We start from the raw sequence: 25876 nt of genomic DNA, 5'->3' as shown, positions 1-25876 counted from the left end.
TTTCTAAAAAGATGTAATATTTTTTAGGTAAACATTGGGTTAGCATTGCAGATTCCTGCAGTTTTTCAGAATATGATAAACTAGCTGAATACCCATGCTCCACTATGAAACTATGTGATCTGGCTTGATAAAACTCAGAAGTTGGTAATGCTCCAACACTGGAAATTTTTAAGAAAATGTTGGATAACCATCTGACTGAGATGGTGTAGGGTTTCCTGCCTGGGCAGGGGGTTGGACTAGAAGGCCTCCAAGGTCCCTTCCAACTCTGATGTTATGTTATGTTATGTTATGTTATGTTATGTTATGTTATGTTATGTTATGTTATGTTATGTTATGTTATGTTATGTTATGTTATGTTATGTTATGTTATGTTAAATCAACACTTAAAGCTTGAAAACGAATGAGTAATAATCAGCCTCTCCTCTCCCCTTCTCTCCACAGGCTTACCCCACAGAAGCCTCTCCTCTCTATCCCCTTCTCTCCCTCAGGCTGGCCCCATAGAAGCCTCTCCTTCCTCTTCTTGCTCTCAAGCTTGCCTCATACATCCTCTCCTCTCCCCTTCTCCCCCTCCCGCCGGCCCCACAGAGCCTCTCCTCTCTATCCCTTCTCCCTCAGGCTGGCCCCATAGATCCTCTCCTCTCTCCCCTTCTTGCCCTCATGCTTGCCCCATACATCCTCTCCTATCCCCTTCTCGCCCTCAGGCTGGCCCCATAGAAGCCTCTCCTTCCTCTTCTCGCCCTCAAGCTTGCCTCATACATCCTCTCCTCTCCCCTTCTCGCCCTCAGAGGCCCCACAGAGGCCTCTCCTCTCCCCCTTCTTGCCCTCAGGCTTGCCCCATAGATCCTCTCCCCTTCTTGCCCTTAGGCTGGCCCCATAGAAGCCTCTCCTCTCTCCCCTTCTTGCCCTCATGCTTGCCCCATACATCCTCTCCTATCCCCTTCTCGCCCTCAGGCTGGTCCCATAGAAGCCTCTCCTCTCCCCTTCTTGCCCTCATGCTTGCCCCATACATCCTCTCCTATCCCCTTCTCGCCCTCAGGCTGGTCCCATAGAAGCCTCTCCTCTCCCCTTCTCACCCTCAGGCTGGCCCCGTAGATCCTCTCCCCTTTTCACTCTTAGGCTGGCCCCACAAAAGCCTCTCGTCTCCTCTCCCACAAGCTGGCGCCAGAGATCCTTTCCTGTTCCCTTCTCTCCCTCAGGCTGGCGCCAGAGATCCTCTCCTCTCCCTCAGGCTGGCCCCAGAGATCCTCTCCTGTCCCCTTTTCTCCCTAAGGCTTGGCCCACAAAAGCCTCTCCTCTCCTCTCCCACAAGCTGGCGCCAGAGATCCTTTCCTGTTCCCTTCTCTCCCTCAGGCTGGCCCCAGAGATCCTCTCCTGTCCTCTCCTCTCCCCTTCTCTCCTCAGGCTGGCCCTGCAAAAGCCTCTCCTCTCCTCTCCCACAGGCTGGTGCCATAGATCCTCTCCTATTCCCTTCTCTCCCTCCCTGCCTCCCTTTCTCTCCCTCAGCCTTGCCCCATAGATCCTATCCTATCCTCTTCTCTCCCTCAGGCTTTCTAGCCCCTTCTCTCCATGCGGCTTGCCCCACAGAAGTCTATCCTATGCTATCTCATTCTCTCCAGAGTTATTTTCAAGTTGGGAGGGGGAATAAACGTCTAATTAATTAGCATCAGAGCACGTTATAATAATATAGGAAATACTAATGCTCTGAAGGTCATTTTGAAAAATCATTTCTTAGTGAGCACCTAGAAGCCAAGAGGAACATGGAACATGGCAAATTTCAAGTTTGTAGGCTTTACGTTTCTGTAGATTTCGTGTTTAATGTGTGAATTGTTTTCACTTTTATATATATAGATTCTAATTTCACCATGATAGCTTCGGTCTTCTCTTTCATCTTCAAAAATTTATTTTTCCAATTACATAATTCATGCTCTTTTTTTTATCACCACCAAACCACTTGGTGTACTCCTTTTGATTTAGTCTACATTCATTCAGCACTCATTCACTCATTCTGGCTGTTGTACTTTTGTCACATACTCTTCTTACACATCTCATTCATCTAGCTTTCAACTTACTTTTACATTTCTGCCATACACCAGGTTGTTCCAGATAAGAAAGCAGGCAAAAGCATGAGTTTATATTTACAGTATTTCCTGCCTTTATATTTTTTATAAATAGCAAGGCAGCAAACACACACAATACTCCTTACTCCTATTTTTCAGATAACAATCCTGGGAGAGTTGGATTAAGAGGGAGTGATTGGCCCAAAGTCACCCAGCCCATTTCATGCCTAAAGCAGGATTAGAACTCACCATCTCCTACTGATTTGTTCAATATTACCTAGCTGACTTTCACGCCTAAAGGGGGGCTAGAATTCACAGGCTCCTGTTTCTAGCCTATGCCTGAACCACTAGACCAGGGGTCTGTCTTCAACCTTAAACACTCAAAGAGCTATTTGGACCCATTTCCCACAGAAAAGAAAACACCAGGAGTCACACACCTTGGGTGGGTTTGGCCAACTCGAAATCACTCACTCCCACTCAGTCTCATGACCCCACCCCAGCCATGTCTACCCAGCTCGTCATTAGGGCAGCGAACTGCTTGTTAAAAAGCACAGGAAGCCTCAAAACCCTTTTGACACCCTCCTCTCTCCCCCCTCTCCCTCTCTGATCTCCCTCTCTCTTTTTCTCTCCCCCTCCCTCTGTATCTCTCTCTCTGTCTCTCTATCTACTCCTCTCTCCGTCTCTGTGTCTATGTCTCTCTCCCTCTTCCTATCTCTCTGTGTATCTCTATATCTCTCTCCCTCTCTCCCTTCCTCTCTAGCTCCCCCACTCTTCCCTCTCTCTCTGTATCTATCTCTATCTCCACCCTCTCTGTATCTCTCTAGGTCTCTCTCCCACTCTCTGTGTATCTCTCTCTCCTATCTTCCCTCCCTTTCCCCCTCTCTGTAACTTTCTCTCTGTATGTCTCTCTCCCTCTCTCCCCCCCCTCTGTATCACTCAATCTCTGTGTATGTTCTCTCTCTCTCTCCCCCTTCTACCTCTCTATCTCCCCCTCCACCCCCTCTGTATCTTTCTCTATGTGTCTATCTCTCTACCCCCTCTCTTTGTATCTCTCTCTCTCTTTATCTCTCTCCCCTTCTCTCTGATTCTGATATAAGGCATCAGGGAGGCCATGAGGCACTCTCGCAGCACTTTGCGCAGCACGGTGAACTTTAGTGCACTTCGCAATGGGGGAGATGGGGTCCCCTCCTTCTGGAGCCCATTGCAACACAGAGCCACAATGCAACCCTGCCCCACTTGCTCCTAGCAACAAGATGTGGCTTACAGCTCCAAACCCAAAATGGCAGGAGGCAAGTACAGGGCTGCTTTGCTCCTGCACTAAGGTTCTGGCCATTGCCTTGCCATGTTCACCTCCATAGCTCTTCAGCTGAGTGCAGTGGGCGTGAGCTCCAGCCGAAAGTGACAAGAGGTGAAGGCTGTCTTGAGCACAAATGTGGAGCGAAGGCAAGTGCAGAATCTCTTCACTCCTGCACTAAGGCTCTAGCGACCCTCCTCCTCCTCCTTGCCCTCCTTCTCGTCTCGTGACCCCCTGGCCAGCTGTGGTGGAGCCGGGAGGCCACGCACGAGTGGAGAGATCCTCCTCAAGCAAGCGGCCAGGCTCGGCCAAAGCGCAGCAAAGGTGCGCGGGGCAGGTGGGTTGACTGGCTGACGAGTGTCTTTGGTGTGAGTGCTCCAGCTTTCTCCAAGCCTGACCCCTGGGGTGGATGTGCAAGATTTGGGGGGACCAGCCTCCTTTTCCCACTGCCCTGTTTCTTAAAGCCACGGCTGGGCGCTGCAGGCCGATCCCCCTTTCCATCGTCCCATCCTCCCAGGTCCCATTCCCAGCCCACAGCCCTCGTGTTAGTGAGGCCGGCATCGGTGTCAGCCACGGACAGGTCAGGCCAGTGTCTTGGGGTGGAGAGCAGGTTGCGCGTCTCCCCAAGCGACTGAGGCACACCCAGCATCAAGGACTGGAAGAAGCTCCAGCAAGAGATGAGGTACCAGAAAATCAGCCCCGACCGTTTCTTCATCCCCTGCCGTCACCCTTACCTTCTCAAGCGAGGAATGACTGGGAGGGGAGGGTGAGGGGTGGGGCCAGCCAATGGTGGGTTCAGCCTATGGAGCCACAGCAGAGAGCCCAAAGGCTCCAGAGCCGTCAGTTGCTGACACCCGCACTAGACCAAACTGACTCTCATTAGACATATTCATTAGATAAAGCCATCTGTCTTTCTTTCAACACTGATTATTTGCAACAGGGCCCATAATGCCCACAGCTTTTCTACCACCACATTCCTTTAAGTCAGTGGTGGGTTTCTACCAGTTCGCCCCCGTTCAGGCGAACCAGTAGTGGCGGTGGCAGGAGGCTCTGCCCACCCTCCCAATGTCATCATGGACGCTCTGCACATGCACAGAAAATTCTGCGCACATGCAGTCGCGCCATGAATGAAGCAAGCATGTGTGCTCCCAATTCCAAACCGGTAGCGAAAGTCAGTGGAACCCACTACTGCTTTAAGTATTAGTGGTGATATATGAGTATTATGCCTCTAAGATTTGTTAGTCAGCAGTTGCCTGTTCCATCACCTGATCTTTAGTATGCGTAATTTCTGTTTTCTGTCTTGACAATATATCTTTTCCCTGGTGCTCAGTGTTAAAGTGCCCTTGTTGCTATGTGCATGCATAACTGACTTCTGTGAACAAAAGATTTATTTACCATCTAGAATTACTTGATTGTGAATTCATCAGGCTAGATAATGGGATAGAGATATGTTCTAGTCCCACCTTAGGTACAAACCTGCTGAGTAAGTTTGAGCTAATAATTTTCTCTCATTTCTAGGAAGCAGGCAAGAGCAAGTCACTTTTAAAAAACCTTGCCAAAAAAACTGCAGGGACTTGTCCCGGAAGTCTCTGAGAATTGGACACAGTTGAACAGAAGGAAAAAAAAGGTTATAGGCCCTCCAGTTTACTAAGCCTATATGTTTTTAGTTGTGATCTTATGCTGTAATTATTATACAAATTGTGGATGTTTTACAAATGATGTATCAATGTTATTGAGGTATTGTGTTGCACATAGGTACATGCAAAATAAAAACACATCTTATGGTATGAGTCTGTTATACAGAAGTGTCTTTTTATTCATGCAGGCCTGTTAATCACATATAAAAGAAATACAGTATATAGAATTATATTTATCCTAAAGTGTGGAGTATGTTTTCCTTTGGAAAAGTGAATAGCCTAGTGTTTCTAGAAAAACTTCAAAGTCTTCTAAATTGCTTTCAGCAGATTATTTTTGGTTTTAATACTTTTAGATGTATATAGGTAGTCCTCTTTTAGCGACTATTCAGCTACACCAGCGATGAAAAGTAATTTTGCTATCAGTCCTCATATTTACAATCTTTGTAGGTCTGTAAAACAAGAGAAAGCTGAAATAAAATTATAAGCACGGTCGTGATTTCACTTATTGACTGCTCTTCTTAAAGACTGAGTTGCCAGTCCCAATTCTGGTTTCTAAAAAGCATTACTTCTAATAATAATAATAATTATTATTATTATTATTTTTCATATTTGTATACCGCCCTATCTCCCTAGGGACTCAGGGCGGTTCACAGGCAATTAAAAAATACATATAAATACAAGTTAAAATAACAGTTAAAAAACTTATTCTATAGCCCATTATTAAAATAACCCCTGCCCAGACAGGAAACCCTACACCATTTCAGACAAATGGGTATCCAACATTTTCTTAAAAATTTCCAGTGTTGGAGCATTTACAACTTCTGCAGGCAAGTTATTCCACTGATTAATTGTTCTAACTGTTAAGAAATTTCTCCTCAGTTCTAAGTTGCATCTCTCCCTGATTAGTTTCCACCCATTGCTTCTTGTCCTACCCTCAGGTGCTTTGGAAAATAGTCTGACTCCCTCTTCTTTGTGGCAACCCCTGAGATATTGGAATACTGCTATCATGTCTCCCCTAGTCCTTCTTTTCATTAAACTAGGCATACTGAGTTCTTGCAACCGTTCTTCTTATGTTTTAGCCTCCCTAATCATCTTTGTTGCTCTTCTCTGTACTCCTTCTAGAGTCTCAGCATCTTTTTTACATCATGGCGACCAAAACTGAATGCAATATTCCAAGTGCGGCCTTACCAAGGCATTATAAAGTGGTATTAACACTTCACGTGATCTTGATTCTATCCCTCTATTTATACAGCCCAGAACTGTGTTGGCTTTTTTGGCAGCTGCTGCACACTGCTGGCTAATATCTAAATGGTTGTCCACTAGGACTCCAAGATCCCTCTCACAGGTACTACTATTGAGCAAGGTACCACATATCCAGTACCTGTGCATTTTGTTTTTTTGGCCTAAATATAGAACCTTAACTTTTTTCACTGTTGAATTTCATTTTGTTAGATAGTGCACAATGTTCTAGTCTGTCAAGATCTTTCTGTATCTTGAGCCTATCTTCTGGAGTGTTGGCTATTCCTGCCAGCTTGGTGTCATCTGCAAATTTGATGAGTTCCCCATCTATCCCCTCGTCCAAGTCATTGATGAAGATGTTGAAGAATACTGGGCCTAAAACAGAGCCTTGGGGTACCCCACTGCATACTTCCCTCCATGTGGATGTAGTTCCGTTGAGGACTACACGTTGAGTGCGGTTGGTCAGCCAGTTACGAATCCATCTGGTGGTGGTGCTGTCTAACCCACATTTTTCTACTTTATCTAGTAGTAGGTTATGGTCTGTATCAAATGCTTTACTGAAGTCCAAGTAAATTATATCGACAGCATTCCTCTGGTCCACTAACTTTGTCACTTTGTCAAAGAATACAATGAGATTAGTCTGGCATGATCTGTTTTTGACAAACCCATGTTGGCTTTTGGTTATTACTTTGTTTGCTTCTAGGTGTTCAATGAGTTGTTCCTTGATTATCTTTTCCAAAATCTTCCCTGGTATTGAGGTCAGGCTGATAGGTCTGTAGTTTCCTGGATCTGTTTTTTTTTTCCTTTTTTGAAGATGGGAAGTACATTAGCTCTTTTCCAGTTCTCTGGCAGTTCTCCTGTGCTCCAGGATCTTTGAAAGATACAGTTCAGTGGTTCTGAGATTTCGTCTGCCAGTTCCTTCAGAATCCTGGGGTGTAATCCGTCCGGTCCTGGTGATTTGAACTCGTCTAGGGTAGACAGATGTTCACTTACCCTTTTCCCCTATTTTAACTTGTGTTCCTAATCTGTTTTTTGTGGTGCTGTTTTTGATAGGTTGGATTGTTTTTTCCTTTTTTGAAGATGGGAAGTACATTAGCTCTTTTCCAGTTCTCTGGCAGTTCTCCTGTGCTCCAGGATCTTTGAAAGATACAGTTCAGTGGTTCTGAGATTTCGTCTGCCAGTTCCTTCAGAATCCTGGGGTGTAATCCGTCCGGTCCTGGTGATTTGAACTCGTCTAGGGTAGACAGATGTTCACTTACCATTTTTCCCCCTATTTTAACTTGTGTTCCTAATCTGTTTTTTGTGGTGCTGTTTTTGATAGGTTGGATTGTCTTTTCCTTTTGTGTAAAGACAAATGCAAAAAATGAGTTAAGTAGATCTGCTTTCTCCCTGTTGCTTGTCACCTTCTTGCCACTTTTTCCCAGCAATGGGCCAATTGTTTCCTTGACTTTTTTCTTGTTTTTAACATGTTGGAAGAAGCTTACTTTGTTATTTTTTACTTTTGTCGCTAGCCTTTGTTCATTGTGAGCCTTAGCTTTCCTCACTTCATCTTTACAGGCTCGGGCTATTTGCTGATATTCTGCCTTAGTTATTTGCCCCTCTTTCCACTTTTTATATGTGTCCTTTTTGTCTTTCAATTTGTCAAATAGTTCTTTATGCATCCATGCTGGTTTCTTTTGAGATCTATTATTTTTCTTCCCCATTGGTATTGTGCTAGACTGGGCTTTTATAATCTCACTTTTCAAAATTTTCCAAGCTTCTTGAGTTGTTTTCCCCTTGAGGATTCTCATCCATGGAATCCTTCTCAAGCTCTCTCTGAGTTTATTGAAATTAGCTCTCTTGAAGTCCAAGACTCTAGTTTGACTTTGTTCTATTACTTGTGTTTGCATAATGTTGAATTCCAATATTGCGTGATGATGATGATGATGATGATGATGATGATGATGATGATTTATTCGATTTTTATACCGCCCTTCTCCCGAAGGACTCAGGGCAGTGTACAGCTAAAAGTATGATAGAAGATTTCGAGTTAAGAGATGTATGGAGACTGCGGAATTTGGAGGAAAGAGATTATACTTTTTTCTCTGATAGGCATCAATCCTTCTCACGTATTGATTTTATTTTAATTTCTAATGATTTGCTTTTTAGGGTGAAGAAAACTAAGATATTTCCAAGATGTTTGTCTGATCATAGTCCTGTTTGGATGGAATTGCAATATGGAAAAGAGGGTAGAAGAACTTGGAGATTAAATGAAAATTTGTTTAGATATCAGGATAATGTAAATCAATGTAAAAAGCAGATGAAAGAATTTTTTGATTATAATTTGAATAATGAAACATCGATAGAAATGGTTTGGGACGCCAGTAAAGCTTTTATGAGATGTGTATTAATATATCTTAATAATAGACAGAGAAATAAGCAACAAAGACAGCGTAGGTATCTAGAAGAGGAAATTTATAAGAAACAACAATTATTAATACATAATCCACATGATCAAAAACTTAAAGATGCAATAAAGTTACTACAGAATCAATTTAATATGATAATGGCTGATCAGGTGGCAACAAATATACAATATGCCAAACATAATACTTTTGTAATGCAAATAGACCTGGTAGGTGGTTAGCATACACTTTAAGGAAAAGACAAAACAACGTACTATAGAAAAATAGAATACAAAGGTAAAGAGAGATATCAACAGGATAAAATTAAAAAAGCTTTTTTAGAATATTATACAAATTTATATCTTAAAGATAATATATTGAATAGGGATATTGATAATTATTTGAAGGAATATAAGGTTAAAAATTTAACTTTAGAACAAACGGATGAACTGAATCGGCCTATAACCTCTGAAGAAATTATTTTGGTAATTAAACAATTAAAATGGGAAATCTCCTGGTACGGATGGGCTCACAGTTAGTTATTATAGGAATTTACAGGATGAGATGTTAGGTCCACTTAAGGAATTATTTAATCAGATACAACTAGGAGAATTCCCCTCATGGAGAACCTCTTTTATTTCATTGATACCAAAAGAGGAACAGGATTGTTCTAAACCTGGGAACTGTAGGTCACTTTTAAATAATGATTATAAGATTTTGTTAAAATAATAGCTAATAGATTAATGTTGATTCTGCAGCAAGAATTCATAATGATCAATCTGGATTTATAAAAGGGAGACAGATGAGGAATAATGTTAGGCAGATTGTTAATTTACTGGAGTACTTAGAAAAGAAAATTTTATTCCAGTAGCATTTATTTTTCTCGATGCAGAGAAAGCTTTTGATCGATTGCATTGGGATTTTTTATTTAAATTAATAGAAAAGATGCAATTTGGAGATGGTTTTTTAAGAATAATTAGGGCAATTTATGGAGAGCAAACAGCACAGATTATAATCAATGGTAGCTTAACAGAACCTTTTAAGATTGCGAAAGGAACAAGACAGGGATGTCCTTTATCACCATTATTGTTTATTTTAACTCTAGAACCATTATTGGATAAAATACGAGAAGTAAAGGAGATAGAGCGAATTAGAGTTAGACAGTATGAATATAACCTAAGAGCTTTTGCAGATGATTTGGTGATTACTTTAACAAACCCTATAAATTCTAATAAATCTTTGTTGGAAATAATTGATCAATATGGGAATGTTTCAGGGTTTAAGGTAAATCAGAAAAGGACAAAAGTGATAATAAAAAATATGGCCAGACAACAGAAAGAAAAACTAGAGGAAATAACAGGATTTGAAATTGTAAAGAAGGTTAAGTACTTAGGGGTTTATATTACATCGTCAAATGTGAAATTGTATAAGAATAACTATGAGGTTTTATGGCAAAAAGTTCAGAAGGAGTTGATTGTTTGGAAAAAATTGCAATTATCTTTGCTGGGGAGAATTGCTGCTATTAAAATGAATGTTTTACCTAGATTTTTATTCCTCTTTCAGATGATACCAATAATTAAGAAAGATAAGAATCTTGAGGAATGGCAGAAGGGAATTAACAAATTTATATGGGAAGGTAAAAAAGCTAGGGTTAAAATGAAAATAATTCAAGATTCTCGGAAAGGGAGGTTTAAAATGCCTAATTTTAAATTATATTATGAAGCAGCTGCTCTCTGCAATAAGTGATTGGTTTAATTTAACAGAGGACAGAATTTTGAATATAGAAGGTTATGATTTGCTATATGGATGGCATGCATATTTAATTTATGACAAAAAGTGGATAAGGCCTTTAAAAATCATGTGCTAAGAAATGCCCTTCTGCGTGTTTGGAAAAATACTCTTATAAACTAAATTATAAGGTTCCTATATGGGCAAGTCCTAGACATACAATAGAAAATATAAACATAGAACAGAATCAGGAAATGATTACATATAAAGATCTTTTGTATACTGAAAGAGGTAATTTGCAGTTAAAATCTCTGCAAGTATTAAGAGAGGAAGGGAAAAATTATACTTGGTTTCAATATGAGCAACTACGTGCTAGATGGAAGGGGATCAGAAAATTGGTATAGAGCAGAACGAGGGAAATTTGGTAAAGCAAATTAGAAATCAGTCTCAGGAGCATATAAAGAGATTGTATAATGTGTTACTTGAAATAGATTCTGAAAGGGACTTGGTAAAGGACTGTATGATAAAGTGGGCACAAAATTTTCAGGAACCAATATTATTGGAAACTTGGGAAAAATTTGGGTTAGAAATGTTAAATTCACGCAGGCACAGAATCTGAGGAAAATTTTTATAAAATGTTTTATAGATGGCATCTAGATCCTAAAAATTATCGTGTATGTATCCAGATATGCAAGCAAAATGTTGGAGATGTAATTGTGATGACGCTACATATTTTCACATTTGGTGGACTTGTAAGGACATAAAGGCCTTTTGGATAAAAATTTGGTGGATTTTACAAAATGTTTTGAAAAAGAAGATAAAGTTCCTGCAATTTTTCTTGTTGGGAATTATTACGGATTGTACAGTAATTGAGACTAAATTGATTTTAAATCTAATAACAGCAGCAAGATTACTAATAGGACAATACTGGAAGAAAAAGAAGTACCTACAATAGAAGAATGGATATTGAAAGTTGCCAATTTGGCTGAGATGGCGAAGATATCAGCCTTTTGAAAGACAATACGCAAGAAAGATACTTAAAGGAATGGAAAAATGGATTGACTATATTCAACGTAGATATCAGACTAAGAGTTATCAGACTGTTTTTGAATGATTATGATGCATTATTCTTGATTGTTTTTGGGGGAAGTTAGGAATTGATGATTGTAGGGGTATGATTTAGTTGGGATGAAATTTTTTTAGCATATGTTTGTTTTATTTTTAACTATACCTTGTGCCCGTTCCGGGAAGTCGGGGGTGGGGAGGGGGGTTGTGAAGGGAGGGGAGAGGAGGGGGGGAAAGGGGGAAAAAATTTTGTAAAACTTTTTGAATAAAAAAAAAAAAAGTAAAAACAGACAATACAATATACAATTAAAATACAAATTAAAAAACTTATTTTATAATTGGCCTAAAAAACTTTAAAATCTATAAAACTAAAACCCCTTAAAATTAATAATAGAAAATTTAAAATCAATAAAATTTAAGCCAGCCCCGCGCGAATGAAAAGATGTGTCTTCAGTTCGCGGCGGAAGGTCCGAAGGTCAGGTATTTGGCGTAAACCCGGGGGAAGCTCGTTCCAGAGTGTGGGAGCCCCCACAGAGAAGGACCTTTCCCTGGGGGCCACCAGCCGACATTGCTTGGCGGACGGCACCCTGAGAAGTCCCTCTCTGTGAGAGCGTACGGGTCGGTGGGAGGCATGCGATAACAGCAGGCGGTCCCGTAAGTACCCAGGCCCTAAGCCATGGAGCGCTTTAAAGGTAGTGACCAAAACCTTAAAGTGCACCCGAAAGGCCACAGGTAGCCAGTGCAGTCTGCGCAGGAGCGGTGTTATGCGGGAGCTACGCGAAGCTCCGTCTATCACCCGCGCAACTGCATTCTGGACTAACTGAAGCCTCCGAGTGCACCTCAAGGGGAGCCCCATGTAGAGAGCGTTACAATAATCCAAGCGAGAGGTAACGAGCGCATGAGTGACTGTGCACAAGGCATCCCGATCAAGGAAGGGGCGCAACTGCCGAACCAGGCGAACCTGGTGGAAGGCCCTCCTGGAGACGGCCATCAAATGATCTTCAAACGACAGCCGTTCATCCAGGAGGACACCTAAGTTGCGCACCCTATCCTTTGGGGCCAGTAACTCGCCTCCAACAGTCTGCAGTTGCAGCTGACTGAATCGGGGTGCCGGCATCCACAGCCACTCCGTCTTGGAGGGATTAAGCTTGAGCCTGTTTCTCCCCATCCAGACCCGTACGGCTTCCAAACACCGGGACAGCACTTCAACAGCTTCACTTGCCCCCAAGATTCCTATAGCTTCAACACTTTCTATTATTTCATCTCTGTTAGTGAGAATTAAGTCTAATATGGCTGATCCCCTTGTTTCCTTCTCTACTTTTTGGGAAACAAAAGTTGTCTACTAGGTTTGTTAGGAACCTGTTGGATTTTCCACTTGGTGCAGAGTTTGTCTCCAAGTTGATGTCAGGGTAGTTAAAATCCCCCATTACTACTGTAATGTGCTTCCTACATACCTTAGTTAGCTGACTAGCAAAAAGTTCATCTATTTCCTCTGTTTGGTTGGGTGGCCTATAGTATAGACCTATGGCAATATCATTTTCTCTCCCTTTAATATTGACCCAAATGCATTCAAGATAATATTCATCATTGTTGTGCTCTATTTCTGTACAGATGTAGTTATTTCTTACATATAGTGCAACTCCACCTCCTCTTTTATTTGGTCTATTTCTTTTAAATAGTTTATATCCCTCTAGCTGTATGTTCCATTTGTCGGTTTCATCCCACCAAGTTTCCATAAGGGCAACAATATCATATCTGCCCTCATTTACTTGAATTTCTAATTCACCCTGTTTATTTCTCATACTCTGTGCATTGGTGTATAGACATTTGAGTCCGTTTTGATTGACCTTGTGTTTACTGTCTACATAACCTGTGTTGTGCCTGACTGCCCCTACTTTCTTGCCACCTGTTTGATTAGTGCACATTGTTGTGTCCTGCGTATCAGCCAATCCGAGCACCGCTCAGTCTGATTGGCTGAGACGCAAGCAACAGAAGAAGCGGGAAGCCGGGAGCGTTGTGATTGGCTCCCCAGTTGACAGTTCGCAGTTGCTGAGAGAAAAAACGTTCGTTCCTGTCAGAGTCAGTTCTGCTCGTTGTGTTGGAGCACCGTTTGCTGTTAGTTAGAGAGCTTTCTAAGAATAAAAGCTCAGTTGTTGATTCAACGTGCCTCTGTGTTATTTGAACTCAACACTGGCGACGAGGTTTGTGGATTTCCGAACCATCGCGTAGCTGCTTCGTGTCATTATGTCGACCCTGATGCCTACCTTCGCTCCGTTCGCCCCCTCCACTGACTCCTGGGACGCCTACTTAGAGAGATTCAACTGTTTCCTGCAGGCAAACGACTTGTCTGACATCTCCAGCGCTCGGAAGCGTGGCTATTTCTTAAGCTCTTGTGGCAGCGACGTTTTCAACGTCGCACGAGCCCTTGCAGCACCTCAACCACTATGCGACTTATCCTGGGAGGTTTTGATTGATAAACTCCGGGGACACTATTCTCCAGCACCCTCCCGTATCGCCCGCCGCCACGCTTTTCGCCGTTGTTTCCAATCTGATTCTGCGACTATTAATGATTTCATATCCTCCCTGAGGACGGCTGCTTTACACTGCGAGTTCCATGACCTCGAGGACATGCTACTAGACCAATTCGTCTACGGACTCAAGGATTTAAACCTCCAGCGCCGCCTCCTTGCTCGGAAGGACGTAACCTTCCAACTGGCCATAGATGAAGCGAGAGCGGCCGAAATGGCCGAAAAGTCAGCTGCAGAGCTCCACCAGTTCCGAACGGGAACGGTGAATGAGACCTGTCCAGTTTCTATCCACTTTGGAGACTCTGCCCAAGGAAGCTCGTCAGAGGATGAGGCTGAGGTGCGGCGCCTCAAACTTACATCCAAACGGACAAGCCTCCCGGAGAGCAAGCGTTCCCAACCTCGATGCCTTGGCTGTGGCGGTGAGCACTCGCGGGATGAGTGCAAGTTCAAGTCCGCTGTGTGTCGCCGTTGTGGGAAGCGTGGCCACCTGGCCAGGGTTTGCCGGGCTACTCTGCCGGTCCAGGATGTCGGCCGCAGTCCGGTCAGCTCACGGGGACAACTCAAGACGCTTCCACCTCGTCAAAGAGAGTACTCCTCTGTGGCCCATTTTGAAGAGGATGTCCCTGTCAGCTACGCGGCTTCCGCGTCATCGTCTAACAAGATCTATGTCACCGTCAACTTGGAGGGAGCACCGTGCACTATGGAGGTGGACACGGGGTCGTCCCGGTCACTGATCGCGTGGTCCGCACTGCAGCAGCTTCTGCCGGGTGTCTCCAAGGCTAGCCTGAAACCCTGCGCTGTCACATTGAGGGACTACCAGGGGGGGGCCATTCCAACAGTGGGGGTTGGCAAATTCCGGGTGGCATATCATGGCTTCAATGACCACCTTCCACTAATTGTTGTTAAGGGCAACCGGCCTTGCCTTTTGGGGCTCGACTGGTTCACCGCTTTGGGCCTGCACGTCACCGGGATCCACAACACACGCCTGGATGTCCCCTCCATGCTGGCTGCCGAATTCGCAGATGTTTTTGACGAGAGCCTGGGTAAATATCGGGGGTCCCCCATTTCCCTGAATTTGGATCCCCAGGTGGCGCCCATACGACTTAAACCAAGACGGGTCCCCCTGGCGTTGAGACCGAAGGTGGATGAGCAGCTTGACCGCTTAATAGCCCAAGGGGTTTTAGTTCCGATAGATCACGCAAAATGGGAAACCCCTATTGTCATTCCCCTTAAGCCGGACGGATCCGTGAGGATCTGTGCTGACTATAAGGGGACTATTAATAAAGCCCTGCAGGCAAACCCTTACCCGGTGCCGGTACTCCAGCACCTCCTCCACTCCCTGGGAAAGGGCCGCGTTTTCGCTAAATTGGACATGGCCCAGGCTTATCAACAGCTCCCAGTGGATGACGAAACGGCATTGGCCCAAACGATCGTCACCCACCGGGGAGCTTTTAAATGCACGAGACTTCAATTCGGAGTCAGTGTAGCTCCAGGAATATTCCAGGGTATCATGGAGCGCCTGCTCCATGAGCTTCCGGGGATGGTTCCTTACTTTGATGACGTAATAGTCTCGGCCAGGGATATGCCAGAGCTTGTCACCAAAGTAAGGGCTGTACTAACCCGTTTCCGCCAGGCGGGGTTGAGATTGAAGAGGGAAAAGTGCAAAATTGGAGTCCCACGGGTGGAATTTCTGGGATTTTTGGTGGATGCCCACGGCATCCACCCCACTCCCTCCAAAGTAGCTGCAATCCAAAACACCCCAACCCCCACCTGCAAAGCAGAGCTCCAGGCGTTCCTGGGGCTTCTTAACTTTTATGCGGTGTTTCTGCCTCACAAAGCAACTGTGGCAGAACCGCTACACCGTTTGTTAGATGCAGACGCACCCTGTGTATGGGACCGGGCCGCGGCGGCAGCTTTTGCCGCTGTCAAACGCCTCCTCACCTCGTCCGCTGTCTTAGTACAGTATGACGAGACCTTGCCTCTCTCACTAACAGGCGACGCGTCGCCTTGTGGGATTGGCGCTGTCCTCAGCCATGTCCTTCCCAATGGGATTGAAGCCCCCATAGCTTTCTACTCTCGCACCCTATCCCCAGCTGAACGGAATTATAGTCAGCTGGATAGGGAGGCTCTCGCCTTGGTAGCGGGAGTTAAGCGATTCCACGACTACCTCTATGGTCGCTGTTTCTCCGTGGTCACTGACCATAAGCCCCTTCTGGGCTTACTGGCCGGTGACCGGCCCACCCCCCAAATTCTCTCCCCGAGAATGTCTCGGTGGGCCGAATTTCTAGCAGCCTATTCGTACCGTTTGGTACATAGGCCGGGTAAAGAAATTGGCCATGCCGATGACCTCAGTCGTTGTCCATTCCCCACCCACGTTAGGGATCCGGCCCCCTCGATGCCCATTCTTCTGATCGAGGAATCAGATTGCCCGGTAGCGGCTTCTGACATATGCTGGGAGTCTGGGAAGGACCCCATACTGGCCCAAGTCATCGACTGGGTTCGAAGGGGGTAGCCCCAGGGGACAGTGGCACCTGAATTCCTACCATACATCCGCAGACGCGGCGAGCTGTCCACCCAGTCAGGATGCCTGCTCTGGGGACATAGAGTGGTAGTTCCCCCCACTCTACGGCCCCAAATATTGTCATGTCTCCATGTGGCCCACCCTGGTATTGGCCGCATGAAAGCTCTGGGGCGAAGCTATGTTTGGTGGCCAAATCTAGACCAAGAGATAGAATCCTGGGTGGGATGGTGTCACCTTTGTCAATCCTCCCGAGCAGCACCCCCTGCCGCGCCAGTCCGGGACTGGGAGACACCGAGAGGCCCTTGGGCACGGATCCACGCGGATCTCGCTGGCCCTTTCCAGGGACGGACCTTCCTCGTAGTGGTCGACGCGTTCTCCAAGTGGGTAGAATTAGTCTTAACGCCGTCAACCACTGCGGACGCCATCATCAAGGCCCTAGACAAGTTATTTTCCACCCATGGGTTGCCTGATGTTCTAGTTACTGACAACGGGCCTCAATTTTCTGCAGCTGTCTTCCAGCTGTTTTTAGCCAGGCTTGGCATCCGCCATGCCCCACGGCCCCAAATATTGTCATGTCTCCATGTGGCCCACCCTGGTATTGGCCGCATGAAAGCTCAGGGGCGAAGCTATGTTTGGTGGCCAAATCTAGACCAAGAGATAGAATCCTGGGTGGGACGGTGTCACCTTTGTCAATCCTCCCGAGCAGCACCCCCTGCCGCGCCAGTCCGGGACTGGGAGACACCGAGAGGCCCTTGGGCACGGATCCACGCGGATCTCGCTGGCCCTTTCCAGGGACGGACCTTCCTCGTAGTGGTCGACGCGTACTCCAAGTGGGTAGAATTAGTCTTAACGCCGTCAACCACTGCGGACGCCATCATCAAGGCCCTAGACAAGTTATTTTCCACCCATGGGTTGCCTGATGTTCTAGTTACTGACAACGGGCCTCAATTTTCTGCAGCTGTCTTCCAGCTGTTTTTAGCCAGGCTTGGCATCCGCCATGCCCCCACGGCTCCGTTCCACCCGGCAGCTAACGGCCTTGCAGAACGGGCTGTAAGATCGGCAAAAGAAGCTTTGGGCCGTCTGGGGGGGGGCTGATTGGCAACAGAAAATCAATCAATATTTGTTAGCCCAGCATAGCACTCCATGCAGAGTAACTAAACTAACCCCCGTTGAGCTGTTAATGGGGCGCCGTCTGCGCACAGTCCTGGACAGGTTGCACCCCGCGTACGGTTCTGACAGGGTCCCTGCCCATGGGGGTCGGGTCCGTGGTTTCAGTATTGAGGACTTAGTATATGCGCAAAATTTTGGGGATGCTCCGCAATGGCTACCCGGACACATAATACAATTGTCTGGGCCCTATTCTTATAGGGTCCTCCTTGAGGATGGGCGAATCTGGCGGCGCCACATTAACCAGTTAAGGCGTCGCCTGCCCACCGGTGAAGACGGCCGCCGCAGCCCGGAAGAACTGACACCCGGGCAGTCCCCGGACGCCACCAGAAAAAACCAACGACAACATCAATACGAGGCGGCACAAGACCCTCCTACTCCTGCCACTCCTTTAAACACTCCACCCAGGCCACCGGCAAGCCAGAGCCAACCAATCACAACCAACAACGATCACTCACAATTTCACGCAATTCCATCTCATTCGCGGCCCGAAGCGCTCTCGTCGGTTCCCTTACCAGGGTTTCCGGAAGTTCCGGTCATCGAGCCCTCCGCCGTTGCTCATGATGTTCCTCAAGTGGCCGCGCCCCTGCCATCCTCGGCCACTCCGAACCCCGAACTTCGGCACTCAGGGCGGAGTCGACGCCGCCCCGCTTATCTGGCCGACTACGACTGCGCAATCCGGGGGGTGAGGGGTGTTGTGTCCTGCGTATCAGCCAATCCGAGCACCGCTCAGTCTGATTGGCTGAGACGCAAGCAACAGAAGAAGCGGGAAGCCGGGAGCGTTGTGATTGGCTCCCCAGTTGACAGTTCGCAGTTGCTGAGAGAAAAAACGTTCGTTCCTGTCAGAGTCAGTTCTGCTCGTTGTGTTGGAGCACCGTTTGCTGTTAGTTAGAGAGCTTTCTAAGAATAAAAGCTCAGTTGTTGATTCAACGTGCCTCTGTGTTATTTGAACTCAACACACATGGTATGGCACTCACTATTAAATGCTTGGTTTTGCTTGATATCAAGGCTGATAATCTTATCCACACAGACATCTATGTTACATGCACTGATAACCCTATTAATTTTGGATTGCTGGGGACAGAAATGTTCTGTATCAATTAATTCTCTGTCCCCGCTGTTCAATTTAAATGTTTCTCCAGAAAATCTGGAATTTATTGCTAAGTAACTCAGACCCTTTCTTTGATGGATGCAGACCTCATGACTAATAAAACCAAAGCCTTCCCTTTTACACCACTCCTTTAGCCCCACATTAAACTCTATTATACGCTCGCCTATACCTTTTTGTTCCTTATATACTGGTAAAACCTCTGAAAAGATAAGCCTACAACCTATACTACTAAGTTCATACCCCAAGCTTTGGAAATCATTCTGCACAGAAAGTGCATCCTTCTGGGACAGATCACTTGTGCCAAGATGTATAATAGCATCAACATCACAATCCTTACTGGCATTCTTGACTATCTTAAGAATATGCCTCTTGTCTCTGCTGGCAGTAGCACCTGGCAGACACCTGACCTCTTTCAAAACCTCCATATCCTTTCCTAAATTTACATCCCTTACAATTGAATCACCAATTAGAAGGTGGCTTCTCTTTTTGGATACTGTGCTCTTCTTGGGTGACCAATATGTAATACCTGATTCACACTTTCCCCTTTCCAAAGTAAGTTCTTCATCTTGGACCATGATCCCCTGCTTGTTTAAGTTGTCAGTATCACAACTACCTTGACCTGTCACTTTAATGTCCCTATTAAGGTCAGCAAGGGCACTATATCTGTTATACTGGGACACTGCAAAAGCTTTGTGTTTATGGTTCACAGCTCTCAGCCTGCCAGATCCCACGGTTGTCCATACTGCCCTTCTCCTGCAGGATCTTTGTGGTAGAGGGGACCGATGGCACAGCAGCTTAATAGAGTGGAATGGCTGAATTGGGAACCTAATTTCTGCTTGGAGAGCACAGATTTGAGATTCTAGATAGGTAATCTTTCCACATAAACTACTAATTTGTTTACAAAGAGGACAGTACCCAAATTTGAAAAGAGTACTACGAAAGACAGCTGCAAAACAAATATTACATTGAATTATGGCAATCATTCTGAAATAGAATAAAATCACAATCTCAAGTATTTGTTCATACTTGTATATGTATATGAACAAATTTATTTTGAACGTAACAATATGAATAGATATGACGTGGAGACTGTATATTGTATATTTATAATTGATTATAAGCTGCTCTCTTTAGTATCTAAGCTGAAAGCAGGCAATAAGGATTGTGTTCCCATAAGAAAAATTCCAGGTGAAGGTGCCACGTTTTGCCCATATCCAAAATGGATGACGCCACATGACGCATGCAGAAGTGTCCCTGACTAAATGTTTAGTCTAGGCTAGGGAATGGGCTGTGGAGGATGAAATTGCCCTGATCCAAAATGGCCGCCACCACATCATTCTTCTCGGGACAGAATCTGCGTTCTTTTCACTTATTAAAGATGGCAGTCCTGGAGGAAGCTGGAAATTTCTCTCTCCCTTGACGTTGGCCAAAGCTCAAATTGCCCCTCTACCCTCGCTGAAAGAAACAACCTCTTTCGTTCGAACTTTCACGAACTCAACGTTCCTTTGTAACTTGAGCCCCTCTGTTGATGCCCTTCCCTTAACTAAGATGGCCGCTTTGCTGCTTTATACCCGCGCTGTCGTCAAAGATGGCAAAACCACCCACCAATCTAGGAGGAGGGGGCCATTGAGGGGCGGGACTGCCACGGTTTGCTGATCTCTGATAGGTCGGAAGAAAGCTTTCCCCACCCCATTGCTCATCCTTCCCCAGGTGGAAAAAAACACTTCCCGGTGTAGCATGCTAGGCAGTGTGCAGCTGAGCAGCTCAGCGCAGAGGCGAGAACTGGGCTTGGGAAGCGGGAAGAAGAGCTGGGGCTGAGCAAAGAGGGGGATGGCGTGGAAAGAAGTGTGGGAGAGGTCCTGAAGATTGGAGGTTGTCAGGGGTGGGGAGACCTTGAGAAGTGCCCGGGAGCTTCTCCTTTCCCCCTCTCCTCCCCACTGATTCCTTCGTAAGGTCATCTGGCTTTTTGGAGAAAGCGTGCCCGGTGAGAGGGGAATAGTCCTTTCTGGGGGGTGTATCAAATGTCCTTCCCCCTCCCAGCATAAATGTATATTTTTGTGTGTGTATAACAATGGTAAGCTCTGTTGCCTTCCTCCACTTTTTTTTTTACTAAATAGCTTTGTAAAACGATTCTCCTGTTCTCCCCTTTTATGATGACAGAATAAAAGGGGAGAAGCTATTTTTTTCTAAGCCTCGGGATTGAAAACATTTGGGCTAAACCGGCAAAGGGGTGCCTTAATAAAAGTACTTTATTTCTGCTTGCTGCTAATTGAAGTGTAGGAGGGTGTCCCTGCATTCACTGTCCAAACTCAACTTTTTTTTTCTCTTTCTCTTTCATTCCTGAGTGTCTCCTAAATAGATCAATATATTGTTTAATTTCTAATTGAAGTTCTTTCCTTCTCCTTTCTCTGAAGTTTTGGGGAAGCAGGCTTCTAAAAAAAATCTTAAAGGGAAGGGAAAGAGTTTACCAAAACAATATGTTTTGTGGTCAGCTAGTTTGATCAGATTCTTACAAGTTGGACAGCTTCCTAGTTAAATATTTAAACTCCTTATCTAGAGGGGGATTTATCATGCCAAAAACAAGATTTTCTACATATGTTTTTGAAGAAGCACCTGTTTTTCTAAGAAAAGCCTATTTTCAAACTTATTAACCCTAGTGTTATACCAAACCTGTAATGAGTCAGACAGGTCTGTGTTCATTCCCCTAGAATTTGGATGACATTTTTCAGAAAAGTTGAAATACGTGCATACCTGTATTTCTCCTCTTGTTTCATTTCCTTGGCACAAAGGTTTCTTGCTCAATAAAAGAGCAATTAACTCTGGAAAATGCTTAAGAAGCTCTAGTGAGGAAGCAAGTTTTCTGGTGAAAGAAAGTTGCATTGGCTGCCCAGCTGACTCAAGGAAAATCTGTGCTAATGGAAAGGTTTTAAATCCTGCTTTTCAAATCTAGGGTGCTGGGAGGAGTGGTGAAAAAGGAGGCTAAGTAGTGGTGGGTTGGAAGCAGCTGCTTGACAGATATAAAGCACAACTGTAAAGCTGGGGTTCCATGACAAGATGAACCTGGTACTGAAGCCTTGTCGAGAAGGTTCCGAGGCCATCCTCCATGGGGAGTTTGGAGCCTACCCTCATAAGGGACTCCGCTATGCCCTCAGCCTCACTCACACCGAATTGCATATTCAGCGGCTAGTACCCAAGCCAGATACTGATCAACGGACTGTGATACGGCTGATAGATGTGGTGGGTTGCCACACATTGCGAAGCCATACAGTAGCAAACCAGTCAGCATTCTTCTGCATCTATGCCTACCCACTGAAGAAAAAAAAGGTAGCAGTGGGCTCAGGAAGGGCCCGGCAACGGATTGCAAAGACATTTCAAGTGGATGGAGCAGAGCGCTACAAGGACAACCAGGCTCTGGCCGACAAATGGGCAGCTGCCATCAAGTGCCTAGTGCTGGGAATTCCAATTTCCAGTGAAACAGGTAAGGGGTTGCCCTGTATTGGGGAGTATTACTTCTCACCTGGAGCGGTGGCAGATGCTATCTGTTTCTATGCAGTAGCATTCCTTCAACTGTATTGTTGTCGGACTGATAGTCTTTATGTGTGCTTGTGTGTTTATCATTTTTTTAAAAAACAACCAGTCAGCTTATTGGAAGAGAATTCACAACAAGTTCTTATCTTGATAGGATGATTTTCTAGAATATAACGAATAAAGGGGTATGTGTGCTTTAAATGTAGGGGAGCCCCCAGAGTGGTTCAGCAGTGAGATAAGTTCCATATAAATTTAATAAATACAATATTGTTGTGCAGGCCTGCCACATAATTTTATATCTGAAAAACTGAACTTTGCGTATGCCTGCTGGCAGATGTGTCAATCTTTAGTTAAAGAAGTCAAAATTAATTAATATAAGCACTCATGACCCAGAGAATATAAAACTCCTATTTCTGTTGTCTTAGAACATTTTGCTAACCCTTTTCCTTCAGTTCCTTTCTAAATTATCTTTGCATCACATCTGCTGCAAGATTATTAAGTATCAATATTTTTTATAATCTTATTGTAATCTTACTTTCAAATTGCTGGGATTAGAATAGATTAATCTATGATCTACAAATACATGATATTGGATTGCCCTGGAAAGATGCAAACTTGCATTCGAGGGTGTTGCTAGCTTTTGAAATGTTTGGTAATGGAGATGGAAGCAAGTTGTGGCTTTTCTAATAAGTACAGCATATTTGAATAAAATTATTGCTGCGTTGACCTGCATTTATATAATGGAAGGCAACTCCCATCAGAATTCAAAAGTAGTGAAGCTGAACCCTCCTTGAATTACATTGTATTAGACCTGTCTTCCCCCTGAGCAGTTTTGACTGCTGAAATTGTCATGTTTCTCTGCAATTGTGGTTTTTAAAACCTCCTTCCATTATTACTGTTGTCTACTAGAAATAAGAGAATATATGCCTCTCTTTTTCCTTTTATCATATAAACAGCCTAAAGGCATGTTTTGCCAACTGAATAAACTTTCTGTTTAAAATGTGAGCATAAATATCCTGGAAATTATGGAGTTAAATGTTGCAATGGCTTCATGTCCCACACTCAAATGTGTTTAACTTGCAATTCATGTAAATGGAAAATGGAAGAAGATCTATCTATGTTGAACAACTTGCTTTACAAGCTGCAGCTCTGAATTCAAGTGTGTTGAATTCAGTTCTGTAATTTTCAATCAGCACAGCAATACTAAAGAATACAGAATATATTGTATTAGATTAAATAATGTCAGACTGATAGTGATACTTCACTGAGTATTCTTATTTATCAGCACCATATATAACAGCTTATTTAATGTATAGCAGAGGGGAAGGGACAGTCAAATAGAAGAGAGGTAATCCTTGATTTACGACCGGTCAGTCAGCAAACATTTGAAATTAAACATGGTCTCCCAAAAGATAACTTACAATCCAGTTCCAGTGGCTGCTGTCCCTGTGTGACCACATTTTGGGCACTCGGCAACCAGCCCACATTTTTGGCCAATTGTGACATCCCACAATCATATGGCTACAACTTACTTCATTTTTACTAAAATGCAACGTTTCTGGCTTTCCGCAAAAACACCCCATAGCAAACAATGAGTTTGCTTAATGACCATGTCAATTGCTTTATGATCACTGCAAAAAAACGGTTGTAAAATTGTGTTGGTCATGTGATGACCCACTTTACAACCATGATGAGTGTAAGTGGCAGACTTAGTTGTGGTAGTAAGTCAAGGACTATCCCATAAATGGCACATAAAATTAAAAATTATGAAGGCATGAGTTATTGGCTACAGCATGAGTGTCAAACTCGCCAGTCACATTGCGATTACTTGACATTTTGCGATGCTTTTCTCCATCGCAGAGCTGGCGTGAACGTGGCCTGTGCATGACGCATAAGTCCTGTGGGCTTTTGACAGCCATCGGCTACAGAATAAAAGTATCGATGTGTGTCAATTGTAATAGTTGAATGATTACTTGAGTTAGAGCTGTGCATCTGAAATTACAAAAGTTCAAGGAGGAGATTTAAAAGCTGCTACCTCCAAGAGGAGATCACGTGCTTTAAATACCTTTATCAAAAGGAATAACTTCTCCCTCCCCCCCAGGTGGCCTCAACAGCTCTCAGAGAAAGTGCTAACAATCAGATGACTGCAGAGAAATATAATCCTTCCATCCCCTTCCCACCATCCAGTCACAACAAATTCCTTGTGTGTCCAATCACACTTGGCCAATAAAAAATTCTATTCTATTCTATTCTATTCTATTCAACTGATGCAGCTTTTTGGATGAGAAGCAAAACTACTTCTTTCTCAAGGAAAAAACAGCTCAGCTGCCTTTTGAAAAAAAAGCACCTTTGAGATAGCTATGACCTGGATGACTGAGAATCTCTATAGACAATTATTGCCCCCAAGTGGCTGAGTTTCTAACCTCTAAACCAGGTGGACAACTGTGGCCCCCTTCATGACCTGTGGACTTCAACTCCCAGAATCCCTGAAGCAGTGTGGCTGGCTCAGGAATTCTGGGAGTTAAAAGTCTATAGATTGTAAAGGGGCCACAGTTGCCCATCGCTGTCTAATCAGAGCCTGTTCGTGCCAAGTTCAAATGTTCTGTGAGACTTCACAGTTCACAACGTGCTGTTTAGCTTAGCAGGGCCTGATTCAGCTCTAGCTAAAACTAGTGGCTTTTTTTTAAGGACAAAGAACATACGAATACAGCTTACTTTTGCATCTGGCTTTGCACATTCCACAAAGAAGTCAGGAATCAACTGACTGCAAGAAGAATTCTCAACAACCAAGTCAAAATAATTGCTGCTCCATAAGATGCAGCACTTTTTGTACAGAACTGTATGCCCTCTTAGAATACAAGTGCTTGCTTTCAAAGTTTGTGTACCAGGAGAAAGAGCAGGCTTTCTAAATGATCATGATAATGATGCATTAAACACAGACAGCTGTACCAGCAATTAAAAAACTGCAGAGGAAGTGCTGAACACTGCATAGGAGGCCGATATTAAAAGAGAATTTTTCAGAAAACACACAGTCTCTCCTTTTAGTTCAAAAGTGGCCAGGAATTTCTGTATGACGCATTACCCATTACTGGTGGGTGGGTGGCTGAATGCATTTGCTGCTAGAAGATTTATATGATTAATTGCTTTTATGGTGTGGTTAGTGGTTTTGTGGAAGAGGGTGGCCTGGCAGGGGGTGTGGGGGAAATGCACTATGCAGGTTTCCTTCTTACGTGTGATACAGGATTTGTGCTTCAGGTGATTCCTTCAAACGATGCTAAACAACTTTTATTGTTTAGCTTATGAATTTTCATTCACTCTCCAGATTCTTAGACTTGTTTGGTCAGACAGTGTTGCTCTGTTCTCCTCATCCAGAAGATTTTGTGGGACAGGATAAAAACTAAAGTGTTGTGTTGCACCAAGAATCCAACCTGCAGGCTCCTTCGATATATCATTTCCATTGATAGGAAATCTGTCAGCTCTGCTTCTCTACCAATGGTATGTTTTTCAAGTGAAGTAAAAAAAATGAAGAATTTCAGCTGCCCAGTCAAGTTGGGAAAGGTCTGTGGAGGATAAGAATGAGGAGAAAAAGCAGTACTTTAATAGTTAGTTGGTATTTT

At 44.3% G+C, this 25876-nt stretch overlaps 1 protein-coding gene across 2 annotated transcripts in view; it reads left to right on the top strand.

Moving 5' to 3' along the window:
* The first annotated feature begins 20474 nt into the window (after nucleotides 1–20474).
* SPHK2 (sphingosine kinase 2) overlaps nucleotides 20475–25876 on the top strand; it is a 46085-nt gene continuing 40683 nt past the window's right edge. Inside the window, exons 1-2 of one of the 2 annotated variants that reach the window (XM_058180708.1) lie at nucleotides 20475–20715; nucleotides 21682–22209. In XM_058180708.1, the coding sequence (XP_058036691.1) occupies nucleotides 21786–22209 (424 nt within the window). In that variant the 5' untranslated portion in view covers nucleotides 20475–20715; nucleotides 21682–21785. Of the gene's footprint in view, nucleotides 22210–25876 lie in introns of both variants that reach the window. The other variant, XM_058180707.1, reaches the window with a different exon arrangement.

Source organism: Ahaetulla prasina, chromosome 4 (assembly GCF_028640845.1).
Source record: "Ahaetulla prasina isolate Xishuangbanna chromosome 4, ASM2864084v1, whole genome shotgun sequence".
Lineage (NCBI taxonomy): Eukaryota > Metazoa > Chordata > Lepidosauria > Squamata > Colubridae > Ahaetulla > Ahaetulla prasina.
Note: the sequence above shows the minus strand (reverse complement) of the source record. Positions and strands in the feature narration are given on the sequence as shown.